The sequence below is a fragment of the Prinia subflava genome, chromosome Z (genome assembly GCF_021018805.1).
Source record: "Prinia subflava isolate CZ2003 ecotype Zambia chromosome Z, Cam_Psub_1.2, whole genome shotgun sequence".
In the NCBI taxonomy this organism is placed as follows: Eukaryota; Metazoa; Chordata; class Aves; order Passeriformes; family Cisticolidae; genus Prinia; species Prinia subflava.
The window spans coordinates 72000706-72021790 of record NC_086283.1 but is presented as its reverse complement, the minus strand read 5'-3'; the positions used below and the strand labels follow the sequence as shown (position 1 = coordinate 72021790).

Sequence of the window (21085 nt, the reverse complement as noted above, 5' to 3'; positions counted from 1 at the left end):
TTATTTTTATATCAGATTGGTAACATAGCTCTTTGTGTATTTGTTTCTTACCAAGCGTATGCCATCTATAAAGTTACTATTTTTAAGATATGCTTGCTTATTTCTGCCCAGAGTCACATCTTCAAAGAGACAGCTCCCCCAAAACAGTCTATAAAGCACAACATCTGGAAATCTTATCAAAATATTTTTGGAAGTACTATGACAGGAAGGCGGTTAACAGCAAAAGGACAGTCTGGAGTTTTACAACTGAAAGCAGAGTCTGATATGAGCAATAATTTGCTGTAACTGGGCTAGATTTTGTTTTCGTAGTTTCACAAATGCTACATCCTGGCTACACAAGTACTCCTGTAATCATGTCCCTGACCCTCCTGATGCATGCCTGCACAGAAAAACTATAAAACCTACTGGGAATACAACAAAATCACTCCTCTCCTAAAGTCCTCTTACCTACTAAACTATGACTTTTGTTTTTCAAAGCAATGGAAGATTGATCTAATCTGTTTCACTCTACTGCAAAATTTTCCTCCGTCCAGTTTTTAATCTCAGTATAATTCTATGTTGCCCATTAATTTCTGTCTCATTCTCTCAATCAAACTTTTAGAATATCCCTCAGACATCTATTGAATATTTTATTCAAACTCCTGAATATTTTATTCAAATAGTTTGAGATGACATTGTTTTCTTTCTTTCTATCCAGTTCCAAACTACCACACTCATGGCATTTCTATTAGTTTAGAAATAGTTAAATAGAGATGTGAAAAACCTTGATGATAAAGAAGTCTATCAAAACTATGTAATTTAAATTTCTATGAAAATACTTTACATCTAGATATGATGATGAAGAAACTAAAACTATTTCAGCTTAGAAGTTTAAAGACCTCTCTCTGTCAGTTCAAAACTGAGACAAGGAAACTGAAAAGAACAATGGTATATTTTAGTATCAACACTATTACTATGTTGTCTCTCTTAGAAAAGTTAAAGTTGCACTAGAGTTGTAGAGAAGTTATTTACCCATAAACATGATATCCAGAGACATATTTATTTGTGGGTACTTTGAAATTATTTGCATTTTTGATGCTGATGACCTGTGGGTACTGCCTGAAGAAGCAGCGCCAGTTGTGATTATATGAGCATTCCTTGTTGACCCTGGATAAAAACAACTGTAAGCCCAAAAGGCTAATTTCTTTTTCATTTATCTCTAACTTCATATAGCACATAGATTTACATAGAAGACAGGGAAGTAACACAAGTGAGATCTCTGGCATAGAAACCGCCTCCAAAATTTATTTATATTATCTTTGTGTCTGCAGGCATATGGAAGCAGAAAATGGGTTTTCATAAATACAATATCATGATAAAATATCTGTGTCTGAATGGAGCTTTTACACAGATAGATAGAAGTAATAGAATCATAATAGAATATCCAGAGCTGGAAAGGACCCACAAGGATCACCAAAGTCCTACTCCTGGCCCTGCACAGGAAAGCCCCAAGAACTATCTGTGTGTAAGCACTGTTCAAATGCTTCTTCAGCTCTGTCGGACTGGAGCTGTGTCCACTTCCCTGAGGAGCCTATTCCAACCACCCTGTGGGTGAAGAAGCTTATTCTAATATCTAAACTAAATCTGTCTTGACAGAACTTCATGCCACTCTTTTGGGTTGTACCACTTGTCACCGGAGAGATGAAATCAATGCCATGAAGATGATATCAAGCATCTAACAAATTAGCAGCAGAACAAATATGCCAGGAGCTGCCCCACACCCCTTCCCACTGAGCCCAGGCACCAAGGGCAGGCACTGCAGTTACTGCTTATAGTGTTTCTGCAGCAGCATGATAACCTCAGAAAGGGACCAGAGGCAAACAACATTTTAGGGGCAAAAGGCTTCTGCTTCCCCAGTATTCACACTGGGCAGTGGTGTATCTGTGCCTCTGTAGGAATGGAAGAACATCTTAAGGATGGAAAAAGCAAATTCCCTAGTAGTGACCTAAAGGCAACCTCTCTGACAGGGGTCTGGTAAAATTTCACTAAGTCCATTTGTGCTGGAGAAGAGGATACTCAGGGAGGGATGCAAACTCCAGGAAGTAAAACACACTGATTTAAGTATATCTTCTGTATTCTTTCTTCCTCATGTTGGAGTTCCCTGTTTGATGTAACACATTAAAAGCTGTTTCACAGAAGTCTAGCTATCTAATGACACAGAAATTAGGTAAAGTTTCATTGTAAATACACTCGAGCAATTTAAATCATTTAAATTTAATAACATTGTTCACTACTGATAACTGTAATGTGAAATTCATGCAAACGTGAACAAGTCCAGTGTTCATGGAAAATAATTCTTTGCAAGAAGAATGGTTCAAAACCTAAAATACAGTTGAGATACTTGAGAGCTATAGAGATCATATGTGAAAGGCTCTGTCAGCACGACTTGCACTCAGAAATCTATATGGCAGTACACTTCCCAGAAGCTCACACAGCAGCACAAAAGTACTTCATCTCAAAATGGGAATACGAGAGAAAGAGGGAGCTGTTTTCCCTATAACTATAGAAATAACTTATCTGAAAATTAAAAAAAAAAAATCTGAATTATGATCCAGTCTTTAATGAAAAATTGTAATACAGTTTCACAGCAAGACAAAAATATTTTGCATAAGGAGGAAGATTCTGGGTGGCAGATCCCCTGCTTACTGTTCTTAAATTATATTATGCAAAACCATAGGCAATCCTCTTTTTAAAACATTCAAAAGGGAATGCTTCAACTAGTCAAAAATAGGTATCAGAGCCTCCATGAGAAATGGAGTAGAAAAGTAGAAAAGAAAGGAGAGTTGCATTTTTTGGAGTTTTTTGGTTGGGGTTCTTTTTGAGTTTTTTTAAGAAGACTTAAAACAATATAAAAATTAAGTAAGACCAAAGGGTAATTCAGTTGCTGAAGAACTGAGAGCAATGATCAGCAGTGGATGTGAAAACTGAAGGCAAAATGGAAAGATTCACAAGGAAGCAGCTGCATGTCTTTTTCTCTATTCCTTGTTTAAATACCATGTTTTACATGTCACAATCTCTCCAGACAACTGCAGTACCTCAGCCTTAGGATCCATTAACCAACACTGTTCTAATATATGAGTTTAAACACCTTCTCACCTAACAAAGGGGAGGGAAAAGACTGCACCGGCACCTAGGTTTATCAAGATAACATGAGGGAGAGTTATGACAATTAATATCACTCTTTTGACAACCTCAACTTTCTTCTCCATGTAAGCATGTTTTTGACTTGGATAACCCAGAACATACCACCACTCACCAAACCCCTCAGCCTGCAGACAGAGTCCCCAGAGCTACATGTGAGCTCTCGAGAAAGAGCTTAGTGGAACTATTCTGAGTCACATGGTAGAGACCAAATGTCCATGTCACGTTAACACAGAAACAGCGTAATCTTATCTCGAGTAAACCATAGTAAGGAGATGTTTTGATTTTTGTTTGAAAGCACTGGACTCCAGATTCTACGGGAATGATCACAGCATAGACAATATCATTTACCTAATTTGTCTCGTATTTTCAAACAATAAGGCTGTCACCAGATAGAAAAGATATTACTGCTATTATTATTATTATTAACGTTATTTACTGTGGTTGTTTGTACAATATCCCGTTGGATGTTGGTTGTTAATACATTTTAAAAAACCAGCAAATACATACACCGCACAGAAAAAAGATTCCTCTAAAAAGCCATTGTTCTATTGCACCAATGGAATGGCAGTAATTTATTGTATATTTGAGCATAACTCAAGGTAAAATAATCCCGTGTTGCTCACCTTGATCTCTTTCATGCCATGTCCTACTTCCTGCAGCTGGTGAATTTGGAGAAGGATAGAAGTCTCCTGTTGGGCTTGGCTCCATATTTTCATCTATGGAGATCGTTTTGGGTCTTTTGCTGTTGAAGAATTATGAAACTCATCAGTGAATGTAATATTCTTCTAGTAATGGTATATACACTGTCTGGATCTCTACAAACATTTTAGAGTTTAATAGAGTTCAATACAGATTAATTCAGGCTAACAACCAAAAAAAAACCCAAAGAAAAATCTGGTATTACAACTTACATAATCTTGCACATGCAATGTTAATAAATGATGCAGGTAAGTGCTTGAGTTATTCATGACTTAATATTTCAAAGATGGCATGAATGGGTAATATAAAAGTCCACAGCTCTTCACTGAAGAACCAAGAAACCAGTTCCTGTAGCCTACCAAAGCAAGATTGTGTCAGGAAAGTACTAAACTCTGTGTAGAAATCTTGGGGCATAGCAAATCACTGGAAAGTGTTGCCAGTAAGGCCAAGGTAGAACAGGAACTTTTGTGAATGTGTTAACGAGGAAAAAGTGTACTTTACTGTATTTCATCAGGTCAATGTCCCAAACTTCTCAAAGAGGGCTAGCCTGAAACAAACACTTTCATTTTTGACTAGTTTAATAAAAAAACAACAAAAGGCTCATATTTCAAGTCACACCACATAAAATGAGACAGAACTTCAGTACAGTGGAGGAATGCAGAGTTTCTTCACAGCAATATATACTGAAGCTGTTAAACTGACTGCCAAAGAAAACCAGAATAAAGATTTTAATGGTGTGTTATTATTGTTATCATCGTCATCAGTAGTAGTAGTAGTAGTAGTAGTAGTAGTAGTAGTAGTAGTAGTATTACTGCTACTGCAACTACTGCTACTACTTCTACAACTGCTACTAGTATAACTGCTACTGCTATACTATGATAATTAATCCATTTATTCTAATTAATCCATCAATTTCTAAAATGTATTTGGTATACTGCCAAGCTGAAAATATGATGGAATGAAATAGAGGAACAAGAGCAAAATAACTCATAAGAGCCAAGTGCTGGTGGAAGAATACCTCAGAGCCCCTTGATAGTCCTGATAAACCCTGACTCATTGTGCAGACACTTCCTGACTCACTGGGGTGCAGAAATGTGGGGAAATGACAGCTCCTATAGTGCTTGTGATTCGATGCTATAGGAGACAGTTTCAGAAAACCAAGGGGCCCCAGGGGTCTGATAGATAGTAAATTATCTGGGAGTCAGGAGGGGGGCACAGCAGGTTCTCTACATGCGTGGGCCATCAGCTGCTCCTGAGGGAGGAAATGGGACTTTTTCTCAGAGATGGGAGAAGGGAGCATGTTGAACAAGGAGTATATCAGTCTCTCAGATTGAATAGCCTGTAGCAGGGAAAGGGAGACCCTTGAGAAAAATTACCCTGTAACTGTCTCACATGCTCTTCCTTCTTTACACTCTGTTGGGAAATGCCCCCCAAAAGATCAAAGCAGGAAACGCATTTGCATGAGCTGGGCTGTAATGGATGAAACCACCTTGTCTTTATATACCTGTCCTAACACCTATTATGGAGGAAACATATTTTATGTCCAAACATATCTTGCAAGATGGAGGTCCAAGAGGGAGCCCTGAAAGAGAGTCTTTCTGCCTGCAACCACTCTGAGCCCTGCCAGCATGTTCCCAAGTGCTAGACTTTCCTCCAGCTCGGTAAGAGTTTAGAGATGTGTAGCTGTCCTCTTGGTAGATGATTTAGAGGGCACTCCAAATCCTGAAAAAATTTACCACCATCTTCAACATCATGCAAGATGACAGGCAATAATGACACCATTTCAAAAGACAAAAATTTATAACTTACATACTTGTGTATGATAACATACACAAGTAGCTAGCCTCACAAAATCAGAGGAAATTAACAAAGTAGTTGTTTGTTGACAGGATTTGTGAATTACCTGCCCTACACTATTAAGCATGGTTCACATGAACACTTATTTCAAGTTTTTACCTGCTTGGTGGAGAGGACAAGGACCTCTGTAGATTTACACCCGAATTCATATCATGGTAATATGGTTGGCTCGGGAGCTCTCCAATTGGGAAGTTCACTCCACTTCCCTGGGTTATGGGTGCTGAAAAACACATCATCATAAGAAGTCAGAGATAATCTTCTATCTTTTTAGCTCTTTGCTTTTTCAACATTGGGGAAAATATCAAGATGTTATGTATCTAGTTTTCTGCCTCTTGTAGAAACAAAGTACAGACAAATTGCATCAATAATTATGTATCTAAAAAGTGAATTATCTTCCCTAGTACTTACTTAGCAGTTGTGCAGATAGAATACGTTTGTTTTGTAGGAGATAACATAGAATCACCAATATTAAAAAGATAATACAAACCTCAAGCACTATAATGAATGAAGCTGGGTGTATGATTATAGCTAGTATTTTTTATTAATAATACTGAATAAAACGGAAATAAGAAACTCAGAGACACACAAATTCCCATTCCTTAATGTTAACTCTTTTGTATTAATAACAGCCTTCTGTGTCGAGAGCCTTGTTTTCTGCCTTCTTTTTCTTTCAGCCAGTGCCACTGGTTCTGCTTTGCATATGTACACCTACACGCAAATACATAAAGTCAGCGTTACCTTACCTCCTTGTAGGGTCTGTGTACCCTACAGATTCTGGAAATTCAGAAATAAATCATGTATTACCTATTGTGTCATAGTTACCTTTGTTCATTATCTGTGCATTGTGCATTTTAACTACTTTTGGCACTTAAAAGAATAATTGCACATTGCGTAATGTATTTGAAGGTTTGTATTTTTCCTGACAGTTTAAGTACAACTCTGTTGTGGCTTGAGGTTAAACAAATGCATGGTAAGAAATCCCACTGAAACCTCATGCTTTATTGCTTATTATTAGAAGTATATCATGTATAACAGCTGCATAACACACAGTTTCATAGCATAATTACAATACTGTTTCTTTTTTAACCTGGGTAGCCTTATACTTTAAAATGTACTTAACCACCTGACAACAAAAAGAAAGCTATAATTCACACACCCTCGGCCTCCTAAAACAGCAAAACCATATCTTCAGCAAGCATAAAAGGGATGTGCCTTAGCACTGCAGGATTGCTCATTGTCTTGCTAGAGGATTTAACATAATTTTGGTTGTTGAATATTAATTTCTGACCACAGAAAATGAAATAACCCATGCATCCAAAGCCTCAGTAAGGTAATGAAATTCCTCCAGCAGCCTGACCCTGCATGAGTTAACGAGTAACAGACATTTTGGAAACTTTGGAAGCCTCTTTGGCTTTGCCCTCACCTCACCAGAAAAGTGACTTTTCTGGACCATTCCATTTTAAAAATGCCAGTATCATCACTGTGGACAGTTCTAACTATAACTTTCAACTATTTTCTGTACTTCCTAATGCAAGTCTGGAGAGAAATACTTTAATATTGTTGATAGCAAAGGGAGAAAAGAAAGGGTAAGGAAACAAAGCAAGATGAAAATGTGGGCAGGTTTTATGCTATACTATTTTAACAATAGTTAGATGCCAACAAAAGAGATCTTATATTCTTTTTGCTTTTTCTTTCTTCAGTCAAAGCTTCACTACTTTGTATTTTTTTTAATGGGGGCTTTTACATGTTCATGTGTGTAACATCTCTGATGACAAAACTAGACGATGTAATTAGAAATTCAGCTACAGACAATGCTAAAGAAACACAAGTATTTCATACATTGTTGATTACCCTTTATATCCATACTGTGATTTTTATTTTAAGAGCTACAAATTTTAAAACTAAAAGAATCTTAAAAAACCTAAAAGAATAATCAGATCTTTTAGCAATATCCAAGGATGTAGGGCATACTTAAAATACTGTACGTCTAGAAATAGAAGGTTTTGTTACATATGGTAATTTTATTGAAACATCAGACCACTAGGTGTACAGAGAGAAATATAACAAATTGATTCCATCTTTAAATATCAAAGAGACAGAAAAAGACCTATTTGTTTTATTACAAACATGTGAAAGATGGACTGTAATTCTGTGTCAAATATACCAAAATTGTGCATGGTTATAGCATTTCCTACGCATCTTACATCTTGTGGAGAAAAAGGTTCAAGGAAAAAACTTTCACTTGATTATAACAGGCTTTGGAAATGATTAAACACAAATATTAACTTACTTCTTGACACCCTCACAAGTTCTGACACGTTGAATACTCCGGATTTCACGAAACTATCCTCAAGGTACACTGAAAAAGATCACAGAACCATAGTCAGTGTAATGAGAAGATTAATAAATAACTATAGATGGATTTATACACCAGCTAACAATGGTATTAACAGAGTCCCAGAACAATAATACACAGATCAAAGTACACTCAAAGCTGACCACAGGATCTAATGTGAGCGAAAATTCTGGCAAAGGTGCAGAAAAGTCTTAAGGATCTGTGATAGAGTGACTTTTAAAAAGTATATGGAAACTAACAAGCAATATACTTAGTCCCTACCTATCCACCACAAAAGTTTCTGAAAACTGTGTTCTTTTACTCGTATCTTGAAATTTTAAGTCAGTATTGAACTATGACTGGTATCAGCTGGATAAGCAATTTCCCCATAGAGCTATCCTGTCCTTGCATATGTTTCTGCAAAAGAGATTTTTTACTTAATTCTCACCTTGCTGATTGTGACTTCAGTGTACAACTTCATTACTAATCATCTCTGAGGCAGATGAGAGGTTTGCTATTATTTCCAGGAAAAACAGTAACTGAGCAAAGCAGCTGAGCTATTCAGTGGAGTATGTTTTATATAGATGCTGAATTGTATATCTAGAAAATTATGTGTAAGAAAACATATTATTGTTATGGCTGCTATTTACTTATTCTAAGATACATGTATTTGATGTACATTCTCTGCTGTGAAACTCAGACACAAGCTGGAGTACTGCTGTGAAACAGCAACTGATAATCAAGATCACTCATCTCAGTAGTGTAATGAGTAACCTTATGCAAAGACAGCTAAGAAACCCATGTCTCTGTGGAAGTCTTACATCAATAATCACTGCAAAAGCTCTATTAGTGAATTTAAGATTATATGACATCATGGCCTTTTATAGGTAATAATAACAACCATATTAAATACAAAGTATTTACATTTTTACTTGGTGCACACTGCTGCTCTGACAGCATTACTTTTTAATTTGCTTTCATGTGAGACAGTGCACTAAGAATTTCTTATTGTGCTTTCTGTAATCTCTTTTCTGAATTAATACAGGGTTTTTTTCTTTGGGAAATAAACTGTCAACTTTCTGTTCCCAGTGTTTGAAGGAGTAAAAGTATTCTATGTGTCTTAACTAACAAAAAACAACAACACCAACACCAACAACACCAAAAAAAAAACCAAAAACAAAAACAAAAACAAAAACAAAAAACCCCCAAAAAACAAAACAAACAAAACAAACAAAACAAACAAACAAACAAACAAAACAAAACAAAACAACCAACCAACCAAACAAACAAACAAAAACCCACAACCGAAAAGTACACCTACTGGAATATCTACAGATTTAGAAAACACTGGTTTGGTACTATTCTCTTTGTATTTCTTTTGGAAACTGCTGTTTTTGTCTTCAACTGATTTAGCAAAAACATGGCCACTATAATCAGAAAAGTGACTGTAAAAGCAGTACACTTAACCTGAGAGGCCTGTCCTTGGTATATTTGGAGAAACCTCTACTTACTTTCCAGGGTCAAAAAGAGAGCAGAGGTAAAAAGAGTGGTTTCCCCTGCTTGTTAGTCCCACAGAGTTGCCTCATCCAGCACCTCTGGTATTATTTACCAGTGTAGGTATAAACAGTGCACCAAAGAGCATAAGCTGAAAGAATAGGAACCCATCCAACCAAGTACATTTCCCAACATCTCTGTTATGCTCTCAAACCTCCAAGACAGTGTCTTTCCCAGCTGAGAACCATCCCATGACCAAGCACCACGGGTGTACAGAGCACCCGTGGAATCATCCTGAACAGTGTTCTGCCAATGCAGTAATCTTCTCATCTCCCAGTCAATGCTATTTCATACATTATCCCTGCATGCCTTTATTCCCAATGGTAGGTCTTCAGGTCTCCCTCCCTTTTTAATTCACTTCCCTTCATGTTTTTCTCTCTCCCATTTTTGACAGGTTTTCTCCATATGCTTTACTTTCTCCTCTCTTACTCTCCTTCACCTGGATATTGCTGGCCCTTCTGCAGAGTCTAAGAAATAAGAGTTTTTTCTCTTTCTTTTTCTGCATTCTCTTGCACCGTTTCTCCATTTTTTGCTTTTTGTGTGGATGAAAACATGACATAGCTTCTGAAGAATTTACTTCTTTATTTGACAGAACTTGCTATACCCATACAATAAAAAAATGCAAACAGTAAATTTTTACTTTTCCTTTCCTCTTCAGTTATTGTGTTTTAATCTAAGATCAGACGAGCTAGATGAATGCTAGTAATTCCTCAAGAAATGGCAGTCTTTCCCTTCTCTGCTTATTTTCTCCAGCAGGAATAATCTAAAGTACTACATGGATATTTCCAAAGAGAAAATGGTTTCTTGATTTTAGTTGGCTCATAAGCCAAGTGTGGCATAAAGCCAGTATACAACCATGCAGCCAGCTCTGAAGCTGGTAATGACACATGATTGAACTTCTCTGCTGTTTATCCAAGCACAATTACTTTGAAGCACGTCTCTCATTCAAGCCAGACTAACTTCAGAGGAGCTTTAGCCAAGTGTAGATTAATCAAGCTATCTCTATAGTGAGAACAAGACCCAAGGCTCACATTAAAAGTAGAAAAAGCCTATTTTGAATTATATGTAAGAACACAGGCATGTACATTTGTGCATGCATACACCCAGACACATATGTTTAATCTTCAGTCTTCTCTCATGGATTCTTAAGTTTTCTCACTGGTAATACTGAGAATACATACAAAATATAAAGGCAATGAAATGTTACTCTCCTTGTGATGATGAAATGGGAGCAAGGAAAGTATTTTGCCAAGTGGTACCACTGTCTCTCATCCCCTCACAAAAGGATGCATTGTTGTCTGATGGCACATGTCTTCACTCAGGTTCCATCCTACCTTGGAATGGGCCAAAAATAATGACACCCACAGATATGTGCAAATGCTTTGGCTGGCATAAGGAAAGAAAGGGAAACTGAAGCTATTGTCAGTCTCAATCAACATGAAAAAGAACTTTTTTCTCTATGTAATGTGACAAATTATCATCAAAGATTTAATGCAACAATAAACAATCTGTGCCATAGCACTGAGAAACTTCATCCTGAGCTTTATGTTTCAACAGGGAAGGTAGACTCCAATGCTGACTCTGGGTGCATGTTAAGGTCCAACACCAGTGAACTTCAAAAGTTTCACCTAGTTATGAAGATAATTATGGTGGGTATATTACACAACTGTTACATGGTTCCCAGCTCCGCAAGAGGAAAAAATATTCTGTTCCATTAAATTGCTGTAATTTGTTTTGGAAACACGCATTCTACGTAAGATAAAAGTTAAACAGCAGGACTGTATGCAGAAGATAAGCAGTATAGGACATTTTGTGTATATGTGTTTATGTATTATGTGTTTATGGTATGAGATACTGCCTTTTACCTGGTGAAGCTGATCACATGACTAAGAGTTAACATTTATATAGTCACATTATTACACTTCATGCAAGACAAAAATATGCGTTGTATATCAATATACTTCATACAGGATAGGTCTCACTGGTTTTTTTTGGGTCCCTAATGCACTGTTACATTAATATGTTAAAGAGCCTAAATTGGCACTCTTGGTGTGTTCTGTAGCTCTGTTCAGTACATACATTAATGCACTTGATAAGTCTATTGTATTCCTCATTGAAAATTCACGTTATCTTTTGATGGTCATGATAACATTTTGCTGTCTTTATCATTCAAACATAACAAAAGTATTGAATATTGTTATTTAATAAAACTTATCCTGTCTGAGGATAAGTTAAATTTATCCTGCCTGTACTCTCTGAAATGCATATTACTAATTATCATTGTTTTTAAAAATCTGATTTCTACAAAAGGAGAATGTCTGACAAAACTGCTGTAGTGTGATGTTGTATAAAGAGTCAATAACTTCCCAAACCCATATGTAAGAGTGGACTTTTAAATTTTTCTCCTAGTTTTTGTACACAGTGACTATAAAAATCTTCATCTCCTTATCTTTTTAAAGGAAACTCACTCACAAAAAATACAGTTTCCATACAATTCTGCCATGGCCAGGCCAATGGCATCAAGGATGAAAGGACAGGTTAAGCCAAGCAGCAGTTCTAATCAAGCTCTCATATACAGTCAGTAAGGCAGAAACCTTCAGCAATGCCTCCAGCTGCTGTAGAAGTCACTGCCCTAATCCTTGCACCTCTCCCACTCTATTTCTGCACCATGCCTTGTACTATGCCTTGAAGAGATTTGTTACAAGGGCAGCTTTTAACTGTTCTAACCATGTCAAAAGTTAAAAGGGAGGGGACAGGGGAGGAAATAAAGTAGTTTTAACTGACTGAAAAATAATTTCAGTTTGTTTGGGCAAACAATTACTCTAACAAGTTTGTTCTCACATTACTTAAAAGCTTACTACTGACGTTTAGCTTCGCAAATTTTTAACCTGTCTTTTTATGTCTTCTGATTTAATTGTACTTTTATGAATAGAATGCCTGTTTATGTTCTGCTGCATAGTGGTTAGGGCCTAACCATAAAACTGTTTTCTGGTACTATTATAAATATAGTTTTCTCATTGATACTGTCTTGGTTTTGAGCAAGTTATAAAAGAAGGGTAAGGACCCAACTTGTGCTGGAAATAATTTGTATTAATATACTTTTATTTCTGGATCTTTAAAAAGAGGAATTATATAATAGTAGATAGAGTTATTAGCAATAAATATATAAATAAATAAAATAAATACATACAACATCAGGAGCTACTGTAAGAAGAAAGGCTGAAAACTTCAACCTCGTTTATAGCAGGCAGCTGTACATAAATTTAAAGTTATGCAGGGTAATGCTCTGGATGCTGCTAGGTATAACTTTGTACAGATACTATTTACAGTTAGAAGTGCTAGTGAAAAATCAGTCTCACACTCTTCATACGTCAAAATACAGTCAACAGGCATGCAGTTTGTTTTCTTACTGCATGCATTTTGAAACCAGTATCTGAAAAATAGTGCCAGAAACAGGTTGTTATCACAAAAGAATATCTTAAAGTCAGATATGGGTGGATAATATTTGCCAAGTAGTGACAAAGAAAATTTTGGTGATGATATGTCATTGAAACAGTTGAATTAAGATCTGACTAGAGAATGAGGCTATTTTTGTTATCTCATAATATTTCCCAGTCATGTATCACACCCACAGGTTTTTTTGGGTTCCTTCCTACTGAAAGTTGCAATAATGTTGTAACTGGGACAGGAAACAAACCTGAAAAAAAACCCTGTCTCCACTGAATTTTTAGCATGATGAGGAACTAAAAAGCCAAATACACCATTTTAAGAAACAAATGAGATTTTTGATACCCTCAAAATTATAGCCAGAACAACAGTCATCTGTGTTGCAGTAATCTGACAATGTAAAAACCAGATTTCATGGACTCTGAAATTCATTACTAGAATCCAAGAAGTGAGTTGCCCTGAAACCTAGCAAGAAACAGAAAGGGTAAGTAACATATATGAGTATTGCTTTCTGTTCCAGAGGGTCTCAGGTTATACTGGAACTACAGCCAAGATTTAAGAAGAAGTTGGGGGAACTGTTTTCTAACAGCTATAGGACTAGCAGGTACCAAAAGGGAATTTTCAGATGCCAAAGCAGGTTTCTGGAATTCTAACTGGTAACGTAAGAGTTTTTGGTAAATTCTTTCTCTGTGCATGCTTTGAAGTAAAAACCATCACATCCACCATTGAACACTGCAGCATCTGAATCAGCATGAGGATTGATCTCAGCATCATTTATTCACACAGCAGGTTCATAAAGAAGGAGAGCCAATGCAAACAGGAATGTAAAAGTAATCCTAAACCAGCAGACAACAGTAATTACCCACACCAAATTCCAAACCATCCTGAAAGGCCAAAAACTCTTTCTTTTGGAAAACAGGGCTGTACAACCTGTACGGGTCCATGAGTGCCAAGATAATACCACTGGGCACTGACCCCAGAACACCCCAGCTTCCAGCCCAGTGCTGGGAAGCTGATAAAGAAAAGTATCATCTCTCAATCACTGACATTACTAACTCACAGAGCATTTGGGAAAGGGAGAACTTCACAGAAAATCAACATCTGACCAAACTCAACCCTGTTTTACTTGAAGGTCACTACCTGAGACAGCATAGATACATGCACATGAGAAACAGCAAACATATCAGGATATCCACTCCCATGATGAAAAAGACGTGGATATGCGTTTATTTAAGTACAATTGTGTTTGAATTCCCTTCACTGCTACTTTGGCATTATTGCTTCCACAAGAAAAGCTGTTTACAATGATGAGGCCAGGGAATATCTCTTCTATTCTGATTCATTATGGGGGTAATTCTCCACCCACAAGACGATAGCTTGCAATATAGGAAAATAATGAAAGCAACTGTGGTATGAGAAATTCAAAACTCAAAGATTTTTGTTTATTGGATTTCCAGAAGACTGCAAATGTTGAGACCACATTCCTCTTCAGAGGTTATTTCTGAAACTGCACATTCTGAAAATTCTGAAAACTTAAAACTGAAATACTTCTATCAAAACCAGAAATATATAGGCAAATTTATTGCACACTTCTAAGGGCTTGATCCAAAAACAATGTTCTTCCTATGACTGCTAGGCCATATGAAAGTTCAGGGAAAGCCTTTGGGGCTCTGCAAGACAAATTTGCATATTGAGAAGTAGGTGATTTTTTGCAAGCTTTTTGGCATCACCTTCTTTAATCAAAACAAAAACAACAACAACAACAACCACAAAACAAACAAAAAAACAAACACCAAAACCAAAACACACTTCAGAGTTGGGGATTTCACTCAGGTGTTCTTTAGAAGTGGTTCCTAAAACAAAAATTCTGCAGAAAATAGAAGAGGAAAAACAATCCTAGGACAGTGGGGCTAGGGCTGGGATTTCAACTACCTATGCCTCATTCAGATTAAGAATTTTATCTCTAGGCAAATTCTCTGGCAACGTATCACAGGTTATTGTGGAAGAAAGAAGGGAACCAATGGGGAGTAATGACAGGCAGAGGCAGAGACAGTATGTCCATTTCTTCATCTAAAAGTGTTACCCCATATAAATAATTTAATATTCATCAGCACACAGTATCAAACCTGAGTTCTCTGTGTTCTGATGGAGTCAAAAAAATTTACATGAAAATATTTTAAAAACAGCTAAAATGGAATAAAATCTATCAAGAAAAAAATCCAAACAAATAAAAAATCTAGTGTTTGCCATTTGCTAGGAAACATAGCTCTAGTAACCTCTGAACTTATCTGCTTGGATAAAAGGAAAAAAATTCCCTCACCAAAAAGGCTCATACATGTCTGTATGCCTGTCTTCAGGACAGCTAGGTTTCCTTTGCACTTTCTGAAAAGCTATCTTTTGTACTCCCCAATGCTGGACAAGAATGGATCCAAAATCTAGAAGGTATCTGTACAAAAAGAGACTGGTTGCAAGCTGTACAGCAAATTGAGTCTCCTTTCTGCCTTGTCCAGACTGTGTTTAAATTTCTTACCCCTGTTTTAGTCTCTTACAAAAGGCTGTCTTCAAAAATTTGAGCAACATAGCAACAACTGGACACAGCTGTGTTAACGCTGTCATATAAAACAAATCTGCCAAGCAGCAACCTCAAACCAATGGCAAATAGCAAGAAATCTTGTTAACAACGAGTAGTTGTGTGTGGCCAGTAGGCAGAAAGAGAGAGAGTAACAAAGCAAAACAAAATCCAGAAAATCCTCACCTAAAACAACTGGCTGGTAAGAGCTGTATCTCTGAAGAGATAATAGTTTAATAGTTTAATTACAGTTCTAGGTATTTTTCTCTTTTCACCCTCATAATTTTCTTATGCTTAACAGATAAATTTACTGAAAGAGGACATCTTCTGTCTTTGTTACATATCCTGCCCCACCACTGCACAGATTTCCAGATACACTTGTGAAGGCTTATTTTTTAGATTTTCCTAAAGTGTATAAAAGATGGTATTTGCAGGGAGCAACCAATAATGCAAAGTTACCCTGAAACTGTCACACTAGGTTATCTTTAACAGACTGTTCCAGCTGTAGGTCAGAGCATTCTGAGCACAAAGAAACAAGACAGGCCTAAAGTTGCTCTTGGCTTTTGGTGGCTTGCTGATGGCTTTTTTTGTGCGCAAAAATATGAGTATCTTCAAACTCCTTATCAGGTGTGCCTCTATCTGTTCAGACACCCTCACTGGGGCCTTCATCATGTCCATTCTCGCTTTTAAATAATGTGAACTTTTAATAGTTAGGACTGTGCTAGCACAGTACAAACTTTTAGATACCAGGAACTTGAAGCCTGATGCAGACAATAGTAGAGTTCAGATTTTTCTCCTCTCTCAGTTCAATTCTGCTTATCTATCTGTCTGGAACTTAATAGTACCTGCAGTGAGGCAAAATTTACAGCCCACCTCTCTGGAAAGCAGGACTCAACCTTTATATAAATATGTTAATATAAATATATATTTTAAAATATATTTTATAATATATAATTCAAAGTTATTTAAAAATAAAACTTAGCAGAAGATACCCCTGGATTTAGCTACAAAAGCTACATACCACTTTCACCACAAGCTACACCACAGGTCTTAATACTGGATTGGGCTATCAAAATCTTCACTATATTTTTAGGAATCTATTGTACAGAATTCCAACAAATGCTCTTAATGTTCTTTTGTTTGGCAAGTGACAAACCCTCTCTGCCCTCTCTCCAACTTGTTGTTAGGACAGCAAATTGCGAGACACCCTAAAGAGTGCAACAGTCTCACCAAACCTATAAAAAATCCACTCTTAACACCAACAGCTTTGCCAATTACCACTCAGTTTCTAGCATCCTCTTCCTTGGCAGTGTCTTTGTGAAGGTGGTGGCATCCAAGAGCTAACAGCACACACCCCTTGCCAGCATCCTGGCTCCTTGACATACAGGCACTGTATGAACAAAACTGATAGAACTACCTGCCTGGCACTACCCATCCACATACTCCTGGCCTGGGACTGAAAAAAAACTCACAGTGGATATCCTCCAGGGTTTTGACAGAAGTAACTGTCTGGCTCCAATAATAGCAATCGTGTGAAGCTCAGTGCAAAAGAACAGGCCAGCAGCACTTTTCCCAGAGAAGCTGAATGGCATGCAGTTCCTTGTCATTCTCCTGCACAGACCCAGAAGTCCTGTATCCTGCTTTACACAAACCACAGTACTTTCACTTTGACAGTTCAACTCCATAACAGTATTACACAGGGAAGCTGAACAAAGCTAGAAAATCATCCTCCAATAGATGACATTCAATTATCCTTCTGCCTCTGCTTAAATGAAGGGTTTCAAGGGAATCAAGGCACAGCTTTTATTTTCTGTCCCCACTTGGCAGCAGACAAAGGGATAACACCGGCTGCAAGGGACTCCAAATCATAAGTATTATGCTGATATTTTAAGCAGAAAGTTTCATGATCTTGAAAGTTTCTTGATCTTCATGAAATCAGCAACAGATTTATCTTCTTTCTGTGTCCGTCCACCATCTAAGACAGTGGAGTTTGTCAAACATTACATCTTGACCCAGAAGACTGTCCTCAAGAAAGCCTATAGGGGTTGTCTGCTGCCTCCCAAGGCTCTGTTACTGGCAACAAGATTACTCTTTACTGGAGTTAGGGCTGAGGTCTGGAGAAACTAGACTCATCATGGGGTGTGATCCTCACTAGTAAAATATGTACTTCCGCCTTCCTACTCCAAATGCTAAATGGTACTTCAAAACCAGAGTTTTAAAATCTGTTGAAGGAGACTTGACCCTGCCTTCAGCTACCCAAACCCAGAAGCTACAAAGAATCCTTCAAATTACAAGGGTTAAAGTAATGCATTTGGCTTTTCTTGCACTCACAGACATATTCTAAAAGCAAAATAAATTCTCTACAGCTAAATGGTCTAAGTTTCAAAAACTGTAATTATCCATAGTGAAACTTTTCATATTTATTTTATGAGTAAATTTAGTCCTTTGGGTTTTTAAACCACAAATGTCTGGCATGTGTTTAATAGCAAAATGAAATTTTACTCTCAACATCCCACACAGTTTGGAAAGAAACAGCATCAAAGTCTCCAATCAAAACTGATAACAAGCCTGCATCATCCCTTGAAGAAAAAAAAATCACTTGCATTAGAGCTAAGAATGATGTTATTTGACTTGTTCTGTCCTCTTATCTCTAAAATATATCTACTATCTCCAAGTATATATATCTGGGGTTTATACTACATGAATATAGCTTTTTGTACAATTTTCTTTGATGGTTCTCCCATTTTTGGATATTCACACACAATACACATGACATATATCAAAAACAGAGAATACTTTGATCATATGCGTACTGCCAAACCGTACAACCACAATGCAGACTGTTTATTCTAGTGTTGTAACAGATCCAGAAAATATCCATGTATATGTTAACGCAAAACTACATCCTGGTCAGAATACTGTTCATTTTGGATTTAGAAGATCAAACTGAGTTAGGTGCAGATACACACATCTTCTGAGAGCTAAAATGAGAAGATACAATGTGGTGATGGTGGGTGAAGTCCCTCCTTGGTCATTAAGAAGTGATAGTGTGTCTGTTACAATTGTTTGTCTTACTCTGATAAAATTCACAATATAGCAAAAATTTGCAAAATTTACTGGCACAGCCCAATTGATTAGAAGGATAACCTCATGAAAATTCAAGGAACCTTTTGTCTAAACAGACTGGAATTGCAAAGCCTGGGTTTGATTTTCTTTTGCATTTTTATCTTAAAAGAATTCTTGAAAGGACCATTTTCACTAACAACTGTCTCAAAGGAATGTCAAGTGTCACTGGCCATGACACATTAATATGTTCAAAGACTGCTTTGAGCTGATACCAAAAATAATTTTAAATTAACACATTTGTATTTTATAAAGCATATATGAAAAGTAAAAAGCTGGTAGCTCAGTCACAGAGTTTAGACATAGACATTCATTTGTCTGAATGAAACAGAACTGGTAGCATTGTAAGACTTTTATAAAAATAAAAGTTATTTGGGATCTTGTTTCCTCACTCTGCTACCCATCCCAACTTAGAAAATTCTAAAATCCAAGAGATGAAAGAAAAATTCCTGAGATTAAATGAATGTTGATAAAACTGCAATCAAGGCACTGCCAGTTTAGAGAACTAAAGTATTACAACATGCCCTGATTATGTATATTTACCAGTGCAAGATGAGCTGTTGACCAATTACACTCTCTTCTGCTATTATCATTGTTCTCAAACAATATTAGATGCACATGTTCTGGAACTTAAATTTACCTGGTGGATTCTTGGCAGGATCATTGTGGCTTGGACTTCCTGGTTGTCCAGAATCTATAATGAAATGAAAGAAATGTTTTAATAAGTTGGTTTGCAAGTATCTCACAATCTTTTAATACCCTCTATTAACTATTAAACTAATACTTTACTTTATTCTTTAAAGGTCATTTCTCTGATTTTCTGTGTGAAGCATTATTGAACAAGCACACTATCTGTAACCTATTTTATAGAGATGTAGAAACATTGTGAAAGATGCAATGATCCTAATAAGAGGAATTTGTAGATCACTGAATAAGGACAAGAGAGTAATTCAGTTAAATACTCAAGCTGTAAAAACATTTATAAGGATACTTTTTTGTTCCCTTTCCCTCCATCCCCCAAATAAAATATTGCATAATGAGCAAAGCAGAGGTAACTTCTTCTAGGGCAATGACCAGAAAGACACACTGGATCAGGTAACTATTGGTGCTTGCAGTGATGAGTCCTGTTGCTTTGGCCTTTCCTTAAAGCACAAAGGCCTACATTGCATCTGCAGACTCATGACTGCAACGAGGACACGACCGTGTCTGTAAATACAATATGGTCTTTGTGTTCCTAGCTGTGAGATCTGCTGTTGTGAAATTAAGATTATGTAACGTAAAAACTAACAAAACTCAAACACTGTAGACTTCAAATTGTGTTCTTTTCATTGTGCATGCACCTACTGAATCAAGGGGAGAATGTAACTTTATATTAATACACTTAATAATAAATTGTATCCTTATCCATAAAAAGAATTTCTTTTATAAACATCTACTTTTCACTGTATTCCCACATCAATAATATAACAAAACTCTGCTCCACTGCAAGAAATTAACAAAGATATTAAAAAAAAAAAATGCAGAGAAGAAGAAAATAAATGAAGGACCACCATTTTTTCCACATATAGGCATCTAAAATGGAACTGGTTTAGAGCCTGGATAAAAAATACTGATTTTCTTAAATGTAGTGATGTTATTTATAGCAAAAGACCATCACAGGTTTGCATCATAGCACCACAGAAACTTCTACCACCAAATGACCTCCAGATGGTTGTAGAGTTGCTGAATGCATTGCTGCTTACAGTGTCCAAATTAAAAAATTAAAAAAAATACGGAAAAGAAAAAAGTTTATATCAACAAATATTTTTCCTTCAATTACTATTACTTCTTCTTATAGCTGATGTAGTCCTCAGCCTTAGAATCAGAGATTCCCTTTACCTGCTACAAGAAGTTCATTAAAATCTGTTGCCATCTCTTATGCAGCTTCATAAAAAAGGCTTGAGAAACTCACATGTCTCTCAAACACTTTAAGTTAACACCAGCTTGATTCCACAGAAGATATTAATGGAGATGGAAATTCTTTTCACAGCTCAGGTTCTACTAGGTTGATCTGAACGTCAGTTACCCCAAAATATACCCATCTGGATAGCTATCTGAGTACTGGAATTCCAACGTAAATGTGCAACTCAGTTCCAATGGTGTTTTAGAAAAAGGTTAACCTTTTCAATACTGAATTAAGTCACACTTGTACACAATAAAATGCACATTGAAAAGGGAATTTCCCATGAAATTTCATCCAACTTCTTCAGCTTTGGGCAGGAAATATGAAGGGCAAGACTATGAGCTGGCTTCTGCCCTTACCATGGTTTGGCACCTGG

General features: G+C 36.7%; 1 protein-coding gene across 6 annotated transcripts in view; it reads right to left on the bottom strand.

The window, feature by feature from the left end:
• NFIB (nuclear factor I B) overlaps positions 1–21085 on the bottom strand; it is a 170949-nt gene that overhangs the window by 52577 nt on the left and 97287 nt on the right. For all 6 annotated transcript variants that reach the window (XM_063423680.1, XM_063423681.1, XM_063423682.1 and 3 more), the window contains exons 3-6: positions 19408–19461; positions 8030–8098; positions 5839–5959; positions 3807–3925 (exon numbers count right to left, since the gene is read on the bottom strand). In XM_063423680.1, coding sequence (XP_063279750.1) covers positions 3807–3925; positions 5839–5959; positions 8030–8098; positions 19408–19461 — 363 coding nt within the window. The remainder of the gene's footprint in view (positions 1–3806; positions 3926–5838; positions 5960–8029; positions 8099–19407; positions 19462–21085) is intronic.